Raw genomic sequence first — 16458 nt, 5'->3', positions numbered from 1 at the left:
GCAAGGTGAATGATTATGATCAGATTTATCTTAGGGGTGGTCTGCCCAGCACATAACTGCAGCCCCTTGCCCCAGGCCAGGGATCGTGAGTGTTGTAAGTGCATTTCCTCATTTAATCCTTACTATAGCCCTCAGGGAGTGTGGTGACCATGGTCTCCATTTCACACATGAGGAAACTGAGGCACAAGAGGGTTAAGCACAAGGCTGTTTTGCCTCTAAAGAATCTCCACCATGATGCTTTCTTCTAGAAGATCTCTTTGGGAGATTCAGAATTGTCTGGTTGTCTCAAGAATTAAATGTAAAAAAGTGATCACCTCATTTCTTTGTGAACTGTGGGAATGATGGCTTCAGAGAATTCGTCACTGCTGGGTAGTGATACATTATTTCAGTGTTCTTTGAGTTGCCAGTGACAGAAATTACCTTTACTTTAAGAAACATAAGTAGGTTGGGCTTGGTGGCTATAATGATATAATCCCAGCACTCTGGGAGGCCAAGGTGTATTAGTCCGTTTTCACGCTGCTGATAAAGACATACCCAAGACTGGGCAATTTACAAAAGAGGTTTAATGGACTTACAGTTCTTTGTGGCTGGGGAAGCCTCACAATCATGGTGGAAGGCAAGGAGGAGCAAGTGACATCTTACGTGGATGGTGGCAGACAAAGAGAGGAGCGCTTGTGCACGGAAACTCCCCTTTTTATAACCATCAGATCTCATGAGACGTACTCATTATCATGAGAGCAGCACGGGAAAGACCTGCCCCCATGATTCAGTTACCTCCTGCTGGGTCCCTCCCACAAATGGGAGAATTTGGCTAAAACAAAGGGGCTACAGGCCCCATGCAACTCTAAAATCCAGCAGGGCAGTCAAATCTTAAAGCTCCAGAATGAACTCCGTTGACTCCATGTCTCACATCACCACGCTAATGCAAGATGTGGGTTCCCATGGTCTTGGGCAGCTCTGCCCCTGAGGCTTTGCAGGATACTGCCTCCCTCCCGGCTGCTTTCACAGGCTGGCATTGAATGTCAGTGGCTTTTCCAGGTGAATGGTACAAGCTGTTGGTGGATCTACCGTTCTGGGGTCTGGAGGATGGTGGCCCTCTTCTCACAGCTCCACTAGGCCATGCCCCAGTAGGGATTCTGTGTGGGGGTCCTGGCCCCACATTTCCTTTTCCGCACTGCCCTAGCAGAGGTTCTCCACGAGAGCCCCGCCCCTGCAGCAAACTTACACCTTTCATCCAGGTTTTTCCATACATCTGAAATTGAGGAGGAGTTTCCGAAACCCTAATTCTTGACTTCTGTGCACTCACAGGCTTGACACCACGTGGAAGCTGCCAAGGCTTGGGGCTTGCACCCTCTGAAGCCGTGGCCCAAGCTCTGCATTGACCCCTTTCAGCCATGGCTGGAGTAGCACCAAGTCCCTAGGCTGCACACAGCACAGGGACCCTGGGCCCGGCCCATGAAACCACTTTTTCTACTCTGGTTTGTAATGGGAGGGGCTGCCATGAAGACCTCTGACATGCCCTGGAGACATTTTCCCCATTGTCCTGGGGATTAACATTAGGCTACTCATTACTTATTGCAGATTTCTGCTGCTGGCTTGAATTTCTTCTCAGAAAATGGATTTTTCTTTTCTATTACATTGTCAGGCAAATTTTCCAAACTTTTATGCTCTGCTTCCTTTATAAAACTGAATGCCTTTAATAGCACCCAAGTCACCTCTTGAATGCTTTGCTGCTTAGAAGTTTCTTCCCCTAGATACCCTAAATCATCTCTCTCAAGTTCAAAGTCCCACAGGTCTCTAGGGCAGCGGCAAAATGCTGCTATTCTCTTTGCTAAAACATAACGGGAGTCACCTTTGCTCCAGTTCCAACAAGTTCCTAATCTCCATCTGCGACCACCTCACCTGGGACCTTATTGTCCATATCGTTATCAGGCTTTTGGTCAAAGCCGTTCAACAAGTCTCTAGGAAGTTCCAAACTTTCCCACATTTTCCTGTCTTCTTCTGAGCCCTCCAAACTGTTCCAACCTCTGCCTGTTATCCAGTTCCAAAATTGCTTCCACATTTTTGGGTATCTTTTCAGGAACACCCCACTCTACTGGTGCCAATTTACTGTATCAGTCCATTTTCATTGCTGCCGTTAAAGACATACTCGAGACTGGGCAATTTACAAAAGAAAGGTTTGATTGGACTTACAGTCCACGTGGCTGGGGAAGCCTCACAATCATGGCGGAAGGCAAGGAGGAGTAAGTCCCACCTTACCTGGATGGCGGCAGGCAAAGAGAGAAGGGCTTGTGTAGGGAAACTCCCCTTTTTATAACCATCAGATCTCGTGAGACTTATTCATTATCACGAGAACAGCATGAAAAAGACCTGCCCCCATGATTCAGTTACCTCCCACTGGGCCCCTCACACAACACATGGGAATTCAAGATGAGATTTGGGTGGGGACATAGCCAAACCATATCACAAGGCCAAGATTTTGAGACCAACCTAGCAAGATCCCATCTCTACAAAACATTTTTAAAGATTAGCTGGGCATGGTGTCATGGCGCCTGTAGTCCCAGCTGTCCAAGAAGCTGGGGTAGGAAGATCATTTGAGCCCAGGAGTTCAGTGAGCTACGGTTGTGCCACTACACTCCAGCCTGGGTGACAGAGTGGGACTCTGTTTCAAAACAAACAAAAATTTTAGAAAATAAACATAAGTGGGGATGAATGGAATTGCAATAAACTAAAATGTTCAGGGAAAGGGGTGTGGGGTTGTGTGTGTGGGTGTACATTCTTACACATGAGAGTGCATGTTCGATTGTGTTGGGAATGGTATAGAAGGCATGACTGGATCCAAAAGCTCAGATGCTGCCATTTGGCAGCAACTGGGGTGGCTTTCTGACCTCTGTCGTTCAGGTGCTGGGTCCTGGGCCTGGGTCTTTTCTCCTGTGCATAACTTCTCCTTATGGTCAGGAGACCCGCCTGTGTGCAGTTTAGAGTACATTATCTTTATATTACCTTGATTCCACTGGAAGCTAAAGCCTCTAAGAAGCTTCAGCAAAAAAGAACCAGGAGAATTCTGATTTACCTGGTTTTAGCCCCAGTGCCCATACCTGGGACTGGGGGTACCGTCAGCCTCATCTAAGACAGTTAAAGCTGGGCAGCCACTGTGGGTCTGCCTCATGGTTGCCAGAATTAACAGGTGTGAGGTCAGGGTGTCATCCTGAGCCACTGAGTTGCCTTAGAAGTAGCATGGGCTAGGTGGGCTGGCTCATGCCTATAACCTCAGCACCGTGGGAGGCCAAGGTTGGAGATTGCTTGAACCTGGGAGTTTGAGACCAGCCTGGGTGAAATAGCGAGACCCCATCTCTACAAAAAAATAGAAAAATAGCTGGGTGTGGTGGTGTGCACCTGTGGTCCCAGCTACTCATGAGGCTGAGGTGGGAGGATTGCATTAGCTCAGAAGGTTGAGGCTGCAGAGAGCTGTGATCATGCCACTGCACTCCAGCCTGGGCAACAAAAAAAAAAAAAAAAAGGAAGGAAGGAAGAAGGGAAGAGAAAGGAAGGGAATAAAAGAAGGGAGAAAGAAGGGAAGAAAAGGAAGGAAGGAAAGATAGATGGAAGGAAAGAAAGAAGTATCACATTCCAGCACTCCTCCTCAGCAGTATGTGGGGTTGGTTCTACCATTCTCTGCAGAAAGATATGTGACCCATAGTTCTTCTAAGTTACCAGCACCCATAACTTTATTTTATTTTTAAGGAGAGTAATGTGATTTAGGGTTCAGCAACTTTTCTTTGAGCTGGAGTTCAGTCTGGACCTGCCCCCCCAGATGGGCTGGGAGGGGAAGGCAGTCAGTTAGCCCCTTCTCAGAACCCACACTCTTCCCCATCACCTTTTTTCTTACATGGATACTTCCTGTTTCGCTTTTCAAAGTAAATAATAAGAGGTGGAGAAAATGAGATAGCTTTAACACGGTGATCTTTTTTTTTAACCTTGACTCAAATTAAGGTATAAGGTTTTCATCATCTTCTGGTACACACATACTTTTGTTAACTTAACAAAATGTAATGAAACAATATTTATCTCTTACTAAGTGCAATGTACTAATATTTAGTATTTTCTATTTGGTTTAATTTTGTCTTTAAAAACATGCACATGCTGGTCACGACTACTATAAATTCATTTCACAAGCCACTAAAGGGTGGCAACCCAGAATTTGAAAACATGAATTAAACCAGTGAAAAAACAGTGGCAGTAGTATATTAGTTTGCTAGAGCTGCTGCAACAAAGTACCATGAACCAGGTTGCTTAAACAGACATTTATTGCCTCACAATGCTGGAGGCCAGAAGTCTAAGATCAAGGTGTCGAGAGTGGTTCCTGCAGAGGGCTGACAGGGAGAAGCTGTTCCATGCTTCTCCCTTAGCTTCTGGTGGCTTGCTGGCAATTTGTGAAGGTCCTTGGCTTGTAGACATATCTGCTTAATCTCTGCCTTATCTTCATGTGGCTTTCTCCCTGTGGGCATGTGTGTGTCCAAATTACCCACTTTTTAAGGATAGTCATATTGGATTAGGGGCTCACCATATTCTAGTATGACCTCATCACAACTAATTATATCTGTGACAACCCTGCTGCCAAATATGGTCACATTCTGGGGTACTGGAGGCTAGAAGTTTCACGTAGGAATTTTGGATGGGGACACAATTCAACCTATAACAAATGATAAACATACGATATTAATAAAAGGTTCCCGTTTCCTGGAGCCCTTATTACATGGCAGATTCTCACCTAGACATTTAATTCATTAACTCAGTGAAGCCTTCTTGTCCCAATTCATAGTGGCAGAAGTCAAAGGTAAGAGAGGTCTCAGATTGAAACTTAGGTCTCCTTGATTTCAGACATGCTTTCTCTTTTATATATTGTTGCAAGAACATCAAGAAGGAGCCATATGTGTTTATTTGGTGCAATTGAAATGCTAAACAGGTAGTAAATACACTGCAAAATCATGCTGAAGTTGATTGCAGTGGAGACATCTTAAAGGACTCACAGATGCCAGTCGTAGGGTCCCTACCAGAGAGTCCTGGGAATTGCACACTCTTAGGGAAGGAAAAGCCAGTGAAGTCTTGTCTGTGTCCACTGGGCTTATCCCCGGCAACCAGCCGCTGCATTCCTAAGAACACCCAGCAACCAGCCTGCCTCTCTCCCTTTGTACTTCCCCATCCTCATTCTGAATTTAGATCAGAACAAAGAGTAGAGAAGGAAATGAGTCAGAAAATAGAAAATTAATACTTGGTAAAATCATCATATTTTAAAATTAATTTATAGGCAATGTCAGATAACAGGAGTTAAATCATTTTATCAGCAGGGCTGCTCTAGGATTTAAAAATTGGCATCCATCATTGTAAATCAGGTGTCAGGAGCCCCAGAGGATAATGGTCTCTAGGGATGAGGGCTGATATAGGGTGGGCAGAAATGTAAACACTTGACTAGCTGTGCCATTTTCTTTCACACAAAACCTAAAATATTTTTACATCACATCGAGTGGTTAGGGTGTGTTAAATAGTAACTGGAGGGAAGAAACTATTGAGGTTTACCGTCAGCCTGCTTTTAATGCTTATCTTCCTCCCTCTTAGTCCTGGGAAACTGGTTGTGAGAGAGACGCTCATTTTGAGGTTGCATTCGTGGCTCATTATTTAAGGGACAGGCCTAACCTTCTGCATAGACACATTTTCCACGTTTCTGCCATGCCTGTGAGCAGGAGCATCCACAGGTTTGCCACATTTGTCCTGGGAAGACTTGCTGTGATTAAAGACCTGCCTTTCATCTCTTATCATTGCAGCTCTTTGTCGAGGCCGTGTGGTGAGAGTCCCCACAGGGACCCTGGTTCGAGTGGTGGGCACTGAGCTGGTCATCCCCTGCAACGTCAGTGACTATGATGGCCCCAGTGAGCAGAACTTTGACTGGAGCTTCTCATCTTTGGGGAGCAACTTTGTGGAACTTGCAAGCACCTGGGAGGTGGGGTTCCCAGCCCAGCTGTACCAGGAGCGGCTGCAGAGGGGCGAGATCCTGTTAAGGCGGACTGCCAACGACGCCGTGGAGCTCCACATAAAGAACGTCCAGCCTTCAGACCAAGGCCACTACAAATGTTCAACCCCCAGCACAGATGCCACTGTCCAGGGAAACTATGAGGACACAGTGCAGGTTAAAGGTACAGTCCTCACATGGGCTTGTTATGCCAGGGGCCACACCTTTCTCTGCCCCTGGGCTGTGGTTGACTTTGTCAAGAGACTTAATTTCTCTGAGGCTCTGCTCCCTCCTCTGTCCAGGGAAATAATCATGACTTACCTGATTAAAGGCAGGGATGGGCCAGATGACCTTAGAGGGCCCTTTCTCTTCACTCCAGTATGGTTCTGAGCCACCCTATGCCCAGTGAGGTAGAGGCAGCATGATGTGGTAGTGGAGAGCTGGCTCTGGAGCGAGGTTGCCTGCGCTTGTTTAGTCCGGTTGCTGGCTCTACTACTTGTCCGCTGCATGGCTGTGGGCATGTTACATGCCTCAGCTTCCTCCTGTAACCTTAAAGGTTGTGAGGACAGGTGAGTTACCAGGTGTAAAGCCTTAGAGCAGTGCCATGGTAAGCATTCAGTGGTTAGTGACAGGAAGGGGATGGTCATGTTAATGATGCTCAGGTTTATGGGAATAACAGGCATTTCAAAGTTCATGTCTTTCTCTGTGACTTTCATGATTTAAAAGTACTTGTTTGTACCAGAAGTTGTATGTGTTATAGGTAGAGAAAGAAGACGTGGTCTCTACTAGCTTATTGACCTAGCTTTGCAAATAATTACACCTTATGTACCTGGAATGTTTTGGGATTTGTTTTGGGGGTTTTGTTTGTTTGTTTCATTTTCCAAGTCCTTTTAGATGTACTCACACATTCAATTCTCTGAACCCAATCAAAATAGGGCAGAATATTTCCCTAATTTATACATGAGAAAATGGAAGAGCATAGGTTAATTACTTGCCTAAAATCACACAGCTAATTAGTAAACGAGCAAGAACAAACCATGTTAATTTGGGGCTAAGAAAATAGAAACATTATAATTGTTGTTATTGTTACTTAATTATGCATTTATTTGTACCCTGCCTTGTTCCCAAAAGGATTTATGTCTGGGTCAGAATGTGTGTAATTATCAGAAAGTAGAAAATGCACATGATGATATAAAAAGCGAGGGTTGATTGAGGCATTCATTCCCTCATGACTTGTAGAACCCTACCATAGCTCAGAGACTGTTCCCTCACTAGACTCATCAGGGGATAAAACTGCCATGTCCATTAAAGAGGTAATGAAACACCCAACCTACCTCTTTATTCCTATAGAAAAATCCCAGACATTTTTTTTAGAAAAAGACACTCTTGTATTGGAGCTAAATAATGCCACATGCCACCTTTTCATTAAGCCAGACACACCCTTGTGTCCCCTTGGAGTCTCCTCTTGAGTGGGAGGGAGGGCAAGGGGAGAATTCCTCCACCCCCATCCCGCTTCCTCCAGTGTCTTTCAGCCTCTTCTGCTGTCTGTGGAAGGCAGGAGACACAAGAGGAGGCCTTTCTTGGGTGAGGAAAGCAATGGATGACCATGAGAGAGACTGACTGCTGCCCAGGTGGAGCCTCTGATGGTTGCCATGTGTGGTCCAGGGTCTGCATGGCCTGCAGCTTCATGGCTCTTGAAACCATTCATCTGTGCTCTGAGAGATGAGCTGGCCTTGAGAACTGAGTCATATTAACCAGACTCACAGACGGATATATATATACTAGAAGGTCATTATATTTATTTTGCAGTAGAGATGGGTCTTCGGGATGTGTCCTAAAAATGTAGCAGCTTTTAAATGTTACCTAGAATAGCCCCTTCTCAAGGACACTGAATTAGTTTCTGAGTGTGGAATTGGGGGAAAAAAACCAAAGAGCTGATGAATAGTGGTGTTGGAGGGTCCTCTTAGCCAGCTCATTGACAAGCCTGATGGATGTTTCCTGCTGCTTGGTAGTGGCCCCCTTTCTGGTTACCAGAGTAGCAGTATTCATCGCTTACTGCTTTTTTCCTGAATACACCACCGATACTTACTTGATCGCCGCCCCCTTTTTCTAGACTGTAGAAGTGCCTGGGCCGGTTCCTATCATGTGGATATGCTGTGTTCACCCTAGACATTCTTGGGCATTCCCCAGGCTGCAAGCAACAGGCAGCTCATGCCATCCTTTCTCCGCTGTGGATCTTGCTACTTTAAGTCTAGAAGGTCATTTTATCTGCAGATTCTGCAGGCTCCCTACCCTAGTCCTGGTCCTAACCAAAGAAATGTTTGACAGTCATACCCAATGATTCATCATGACTGCTGAGTGCCAGGCACGGTCCTGGGAACTTGCCCTGTTTAACTTAACTCTCATGTCAACTCTGTGACGAAGGTCCAGCTGTCATGCCCCTTTTAGGAAACTGAGGCACAGAGGGGTAAAGTAACTTTCCTTAAGGGTGGCAGAAGCACATCCCATCCCCAAGGCACGACTCCCACAGGGAGTTTTTACCACCCACTTCTAGCATGGCGTTTTTTGGTACCTTTATTTTTCTTTAAGTCAGAAAGTCAATTGAGATTACAGATGAATCCAAATGGGAAAACGTGCCCACTGGGCCCTGGAATTGGGGAGGAAGGAGGAAATTTGTGGTTGCAGTGGTGGACTGGCCCTTGCTGGCTGGGGTCGGTGTGGACCGGCTGCTGACCCAGCTTTGTCTCTCCGCAGTGCTGGCCGACTCCCTGCATGTGGGCCCCAGCGCGCGGCCCCCGCCGAGCCTGAGCCTGCGGGAGGGGGAGCCCTTCGAGCTGCGCTGCACCGCAGCTTCCGCCTCGCCGCTGCACACGCACCTGGCGCTGCTGTGGGAGCTGCACCGCGGCCCGGCCCGGCGGAACGTGCTCGCCCTGACCCACGAGGGCAGGTTCCACCCGGGCCTGGGGTATGAGCAGCGCTACCACAGTGGGGACGTGCGCCTGGACACCGTGGGCAGTGACGCCTACCGCCTCTCCGTGTCCCGGGCTCTGTCTGCCGACCAGGGCTCCTACAGGTGTATCGTCAGCGAGTGGATCGCCGAGCAGGGCAACTGGCAGGAAATCCAAGAAAAGGCCGTGGAAGTTGCCACCGTGGTGATCCAGCCGACAGGTGAGCTGGAAACGATGCATTATAGGTGCTGTTATTTTGTGACTAATGATAGCGATATAAAGAACTGGGCCAGGGAGCCCCATGGCCTTCTGACAACTGTTTCTGCTTCCCATGTGAGGCCTTTTTTTTTTTTTTTTTTTTTGAGACGGAGTCTCGCTCTGTCACCCAGGCTGGAGTGCTGTGGCCGGATCTCAGCTCACTGCAAGCTCCGCCTCCCGGGTTCACGCCATTCTCCTGCCTCAGCCTCCCGAGTAGCTGGGACTACAGGCGCCGCCACGTCGCCCGGCTAGTTTTTTGTAGTTTTTAGTAGAGACTGGGTTTCACCGTGTTAGCCAAGATGGTCTCGATCTCCTGACCTCGTGATCCGCCCGTCTCGGCCTCCCAAAGTGCTGGGATTACAGGCTTGAGCCACCGCGCCCGGCCCGAGGCCTTATTTTTAGGGGAGAAGGGAGTAGGGTGTTGAGAGGCTGGAGGTGTGTATGGGGGTGCATTTGTTTTGTGCTGAGGATGCCTGTTGTTTTGCTTTGCAGCTGTTTTTATCTAAATTCATGTCCATGGAAAACCACAGCCTGCACATAACAGGAAGGCAGATCTTTCATTCAGAGTTTAGGTGCTGCAGTCCCTCAGCCAGATTAGGTGGGGCTTGGTGTTCAGTGGGGCTTTGGGGTGAAGGTGCCACACCCTGCCCCGTAAGCTTTATCGGATTTGGTGTTTCCTGAGTCCTTGGACCTGCCTTTCTCTGCAGCTGTTGGGGTGTGTGCCTGGCTCATCCCAAAACCTTTCATCTAACTTGTATTCTCTAGGCCTGCCTTTCGGTCCCCTCAGATGTGCCTTTCCTGGTAGTGGGAGGAGCTCTCTAGAGCAGGGCCACTTGCTTTCCTGTGTCATACAGACCACAGGAGCATCCAGTCCTGGGGTCTATACAAGAAGCCCTTTGTCCTGTCATCTGTGAATCAGCTTTTTTTTTTCCAACCCTCTATTGCAGTTATAGAAGTAATTAAGAAAATACAGGGCCGGGCCGGTGGCTCAAGCCTGTAATCCCAGCACTTTGGGAGGCCGAGACGGGCGGATCACGAGGTCAGGAGATCGAGACCATCCTGGCTAACACGGTGAAACCCCATCTCTACTAAAAATACAAAAACTAGCCGGGCGAAGTGGCGGGCGCCTGTAGTCCCAGCTACTCGGGAGGCTGAGGCAGGAGAATGGCGGGAACCCGGGAGGCGGAGCTTGCAGTGAGCTGAGATCCGGCCACTGCACTCCAGTCCGGGCGACAGAGCGAGACTCCGCCTCAAAAAAAAAAAAAGAAAATACAAAATGCGTTTTAGAAAACACATAAAAATAAGGCCGGGCGCAGTGGCTCAAGCCTGTAATCCCAGCATTTTGGGAGGCCGAGACGGGCGGATCACGAGGTCAGGAGATCGAAACCATCCTGGCTAACATGGTGAAACCCCGTCTCTACTAAAAAATACAAAAAAACTAGCCGGGCAAGGTGGCGGGCGCCTATAGTCCCAGCTACTCGGGAGGCTGAGGCAGGAGAATGGCCTAAACCCAGGAGGCGGAGCTTGCAGTGAGCTGAGATCCGGCCACTGCACTCCAGCCTGGGCGACAGAGCAAGACTCCATCTCAAAAAAAAAAAAAAAAGAAAACACATAAAAATAAAAGGAAAACATGCTATTGTTGACTCATTGTCTAGCCAGCATCAATGGAGAACCTACTGTGTGCTCAGCTCTGTTCTGGGCCCTTAAGTCAGAGGTATTTGAGGCTTGTTCCCATGGACTGTGCCTCAGGCCTCACAGAGACAGTGTATAGAGACCAAGGCAGGGCAATGTCATTGCTCAGGATGAATGGACGTCCTTGGTTTTCTGCAAGTCTGACATCTTCAGATCTCAGAGTACTTTGCTGCTGTTGCTGCTGCCTTCTGTTTTTTAAACTGGGAAGACCTTGGTTGTTGGACTCATTTCCTGAGCATGAATGTGAATATGTGGCATCTCTGTTGTTCAGATGGGAAGGAAAGCAGGAAACAATACGCAGGGGGAATATTTTGTCTCTGAAGCTGCATTGTCCTGAGCTCTTTACTCTGCACTTATACCACAGCACAGAACCTGGATTTGGAAAAGTGGGTGGTGTAAAAGCAGGTCTGAAGTTCTTGAGTGACTGTGGCCATCGAGGAAAGGAGCTGCTCGTTACTGGTCAATCTGGCCTCCAGTGGCTGCAGAAATCGCTTTCCAGATGGACTTAAGTTACCTTCCTGATCAGAAGTGATTGCTCTGGAATCTGCCCTAAGAAACCTCTGTATATTAAACTTGCATCAAACAACTCTTTTAATGAGGCAGAAGAGTTAAGAGTTTCAGCTTTGTAGAAAGTTACACTTTTATGAAAGAATATGAATTGTAAAGACTTTTTTTTTGTTTCAAACACACCGTAAGACCTATAATATCTACCTAAGAGACTTGAACACTCTGAACTTATTAGGCAGGTAATATCTGGCTCTCAGATGAAACAGCGTTCATAATCTTTTCGTGCCATGAGACTTTTCGACAGCCTTTTGAAACCTGCAGACCTTTTCTCAGAATTAACATGTTTTAATTCATAAAATACAGTATACAAAATGACAAAGGAAAATAATTAATAGAAATAGTTATCAAAATGCTTGTAAAGCAAATTGGTTTTGTAGTAATATTATGCAGCTTTATTAATGCATTGATAATAAGATAGTGGCAGGCTTAACGACAACTGTACTTTCTGAATAGTAATGAGTCTACATGATATTTCAGGATGTCTGCAGCAACTAATGTCATGAGAAGGTATCTGTGATTTCTATTTGGGGTAGTCCCAGACACAGGCAATACTGTACTGGTTTGTTGCTTACTTTCACAGTGGGAGGAGATGCTGTATTTCAGGTGCAGATTAATAAAAGTAAAGGTGGAGTTTTTTCCCATCCAAGTTCATAGACTCTCTGAATTCTCTTTGTGGACCCCAGGCTAAGAACCGCCACACTAGGCTCATGGTCCTTCTCTTCTTGTGCACACCTGCACTATCCGTAGCTGGTTGCTTATATATTCTTATCACATTGTTATGATAAATGGTACAGAGTGAAGCTGTGCTATCCATGTGGCAGTGAGCTTCCTCTCCAGCCCCTCCTCCCTATCATGGGAGTGGTCTGGTTACTGCAAACTTTGTGTCTGATTTATGGATTTAGTTATATTCAGAGACAGAGAACCTGCCCCACCACAGGCTTTGTCTGAGGTCCCTTCTTTCATTACAAATACTTAGAACTGGTCCTTTATTTTCCTTTAACCTACTCCATCCTGTCTCCCAGCAGTAAACTCCCAAATCCAGAATGTGTGGGACCTCTGGTTAGTGATGTGACAAGATATTGAGCCACTTGCACAGAGAAAATTACAAAGTGAACTACACAGCTGAAGAGACATCCCTGCCAATATTTTCTGAACCTGAGACTCTGTTTTCTCCATCCATAGAGTCCACAGCTGCTTGTTAAGTACTTCTTCACTGACCCGACTCCCTCCTGAGTCGTCTTTTACTTCCAGTAGCTGAAGTCCTGGCAGAGGTGACTCCAGCAGGATTCCAGGGTTTCTGGCCCCAAGCTTTGAGTGTAGAATGGTTCAAACTGCAGAGCCTGGCTCAGGGCAGCAGTTTCCATACTTAGTCCTCTAAAAATGATACCCTCAGGTTACTTTTGGCCCCTTTAAAGAGGTGAGGGAGAGAAAGAATAAGGAGACTAGGTGGAAGGAGAAAATGAACTTTTAAATTCCCTTTTCTAATACTGTGCCCACCTCATTTTCTGTCTTCTGTCTAGATGGATCTTGAACTTGACTTGAAATATTTGTTTGAAATATTGTCAGGCTTTGGACATATTCATATGAAAGTAATTTACGCCGAAGAGCACGGGCTTTGGAGTTGGTCTTTTCTGACTTGGGTCCCTGAGCTTACTGGGGCCAGCGCCATGCTGTTGATGCCAGCGACTTGCTAGAAGGCCAGGGCCGTGCCTCCGCTTGAAACCCCTGGGAGGTGCTTGGTACTTGTCATCTAAGTAATTGTTCCCGGGCATTTCACAAGTTGATGTTTTTCTACTCAGATTACAGATGCTCTTTTAAAATCTTCTGAATCGAATAAAATGTTTCCACGTGAAAGCTTTGACAGGGGAATGCTGGAACTAGATCTGTCTTGAATCTGTGACACTAAATACTTCAGTACTTCATCTAAATATAGTCTGCTTTTAATTATCCACACTAATGAGAAAGGACAGTAGTGCAGATAATCGAAAAATCATCGTATTTTAGTTTTAGGATATGTTTTATGATTGGCTTTTATGTGGGTATGTCTAAGAAATAAATGATACTCTCAGTACATTACATTTTGAAGACTTGCCTCAAGGAAAATTGTCTGGTTTCACTTTCCTGGCCCTTCTGTTTAGGACTTTTCCCATTTATCCCTTAGACAGTTTCACCCTCACTTCTGCTGCCCCATTCCCTAGCCCCCAGCTAACAATATGTACCAGTCAGAACCACACCTTCCTTTTCTGTAAAATCACCCAAGTTTCATCATGCACATGGAGAATGTATAATTTTAGTTTTGTAGTCTTTTCTTTTTTTTTTTGAGACAGAGTCTCACTCTGTCACCCAGGCTGGAGTGCACTGGCGTGATCTCGGCTCACTGCAAGCTCTGCCTCCCAGGTTCACGCCATTCTCCTGCCTCAGCCTCCCAAGTAGCTGGAACTACAGGTGCCCGCCACCATGCCCAGCTAATTTTTTGTATTTTTTTAGTAGAGACAGGGTTTCACCGTGTTAGCCAGGATGGTCTCGATCTCCTGACCTCGTGATCCACCTGTCTCGGCCTCCCAAAGTGCTGGGATTACAGGCGTGAGCCACCGCGCCCAGCTAGTTTTATAGTCTTCAGTAGACTGCTTATCAAAAGATAGCATAGCAGTGAAGAGCAGAGTTTTTTTTTTTTTTTAATTTTTTATTGTTATTATTATATTTTAAGTTCTAGGGTACATGTGCATAACGTGCAGGTTGGAGCAGAGTTTCTAAAGGCAGATAGCCTGGATTTGGATTCCGTCTGTGCCACCTATCAGCTGTGTGACCTTGGGCAAGTTACTTAACTTCTCTGTGCTTCAGTTTCCTCATAGTAAAATTAGGATAATAGTGGTACCTACCTCTTAGAGTTGTTTTGAGGATTATTATATGTAAAACACTCAAAACACTGCCTGGCATATATAGCAGGTATATATAAATGTTTGTGGCTATCGTTTTTATAAAATAAAAAGAAATGTGGTATGTTCTGTTAATTTATTCATTAAATAATTCTGAAGCACTTACAACTGTACAAAGCCTTCTAACTTTAATGCTGTAAATAAGAACTTAAAAGGAGATGCTCTAAAGAGGGTGGAGAATAGAAGGGGCAAACATAATCAATTACCTAGATGTATTTGTTTTTCATTTTCAAGTTCTGCGAGCAGCTGTGCCCAAGAATGTGTCCGTGGCTGAAGGAAAGGAACTGGACCTGACCTGTAACATCACAACAGACCGAGCGGATGACGTCCGGCCCGAGGTGACATGGTCCTTCAGCAGGACACCTGACAGCACCCTACCTGGCTCCCACGTGTTGGCGCGGCTTGACCGTGATTCCCTGGTGCACAGCTCGCCTCACATTGCTTTGAGTCATGTGGATGCACGCTCCTACCATTTATTGGTTCGGGATGTTAGCAAAGAAAACTCTGGCTACTATTTCTGCCATGTGTCCCTGTGGGCACCTGGACACAACAGGAGCTGGCACAAAGTGGCAGAGGCCGTGTCTTCCCCAGCTGGTGTGGGTGTGACCTGGCTAGGTGAGTGGTTTGGGGAATGACTCTTAACCTCTCCAGCTTAACCCCTCCTCGGAGTTATCTGAAGGAGTTATCTCAGGAGGCTCTGCACTTTGCATTATTTTGACATTATTTCTGTTGGTTCATGCATACTTTGGCCCAGATAGATCCCAAGCTGGGGATGAAATAGAATCTGGCAGGCAAGGGAAATGTTTAGATAATGTGGCCTCAGTTGTCTCAATACCCTCATTTGAGAGTATATAGTTTCCTTTTGTTGTCGACATTTGCAGGGTCAGGGCACTGCTGAATGGCTCTTTGAAATGAATCTTTGTTGGAGGGAGAACGCTGCCATTCTTCGTTTGTTTCTCTTAGACTCCTAGGTGCTCCCTGGCAGGAGCTGGTGTTTTTCCAAAGCCCAATGCAGAAAGATAATTCCTTCAGTTATTGGAAAGCGTTTTTTTTTTTTTTTTTTTCCACGTCACACCCTGGAATCCCACAATATATCTTTATATACCAGTTACAACTAAAGGGCCCGCCTGCTTCTGTTGGCTTGTTTTGTGGATGCTCTCACCCCGGATATAATTTCCCCAATGGAAGAGCAGCGTGGCTCTCAAATGTTGACCACCTTGCCACCCATTTTATAACAACCCACTGTATATGTGAAGATCTTTGGCATGTCCTCTTATTTTATACTAAGCTCCTCTTCCCCTACCTCTTTTTTCCCTAAATGTTTGCCCTCTCGGCAAAATGTACACTAACTTTTCCTAATTTTTTTTTGTGTCTTATAATTGCAAGTAATCAAAGGAGGGATGAGGTCAAGCTGGGTGTGGAAAGCTTTGCTCCCCACCTCCATTATTACAGAGATGGGACAGGCCTGCCATCGCATTCTCCCCTGTTTTGCTCTCTCTACTGTCCATGAGTGCCTGAGCCCTGATGAAGGCATTTGGCATTGCTCTGGTTATTAGCAGGCAAAACAGATCTTTAAAGGCCAGGAAACCATTTCCTCCTTTCTCTGATCCTTCTGCTATGACCTTCACCTCATACTTATCTCTTCCTTATCTCTGCATGGAAATCTTCTTTTGGGTTAGTGGCATATTCACTCTCTTTTTTCTCCCCGCTAATAAGCCTTTATTTGGCAAAGATGGGGAGTTGGCCAGTGGAGACAGAGGGGGCAGGGAGAAGAGCAATGAGAGTAAGCAGAAAGGACAATCCGATTCCGATGGAGACGAGGCAGGGTGTTCATCAGCCCTGTTCGCAAAGTGATCCTTTGATATCTGAAAAGAAAGAAGCGGGATTTATCTGGTGAGCTTTTTATTCCTGCCGTCTGAACCCCGTGCAAGAGAGTCACTATGAAGTACTGAACTGGAACAATGTTGGCCCAGCTAGAACTCTCCTTAGCAACCTTCAAAATAAAACAGATGTTGTCAGCACCAAAAGAAGATTTTTCATCTCTGGAGCT

At 46.2% G+C, this 16458-nt stretch overlaps 1 protein-coding gene across 1 annotated transcript in view; it reads left to right on the top strand.

Annotated features, from left to right (window-relative positions):
* PTGFRN (prostaglandin F2 receptor inhibitor) overlaps window positions 1-16458 on the top strand; it is a 79947-nt gene that overhangs the window by 29336 nt on the left and 34153 nt on the right. Inside the window, exons 2-4 of the mRNA XM_033199213.1 lie at window positions 5823-6191; window positions 8762-9175; window positions 14643-15023. Of these exons, the coding sequence (XP_033055104.1) occupies window positions 5823-6191; window positions 8762-9175; window positions 14643-15023 (1164 nt within the window). The remainder of the gene's footprint in view (window positions 1-5822; window positions 6192-8761; window positions 9176-14642; window positions 15024-16458) is intronic.

The sequence above is a fragment of the Trachypithecus francoisi genome, unplaced genomic scaffold (assembly GCF_009764315.1).
Source record: "Trachypithecus francoisi isolate TF-2019V2 unplaced genomic scaffold, Tfra_2.0 Lachesis_group5, whole genome shotgun sequence".
Lineage (NCBI taxonomy): Eukaryota > Metazoa > Chordata > Mammalia > Primates > Cercopithecidae > Trachypithecus > Trachypithecus francoisi.
Note: the sequence above shows the minus strand (reverse complement) of the source record. Positions and strands in the feature narration are given on the sequence as shown.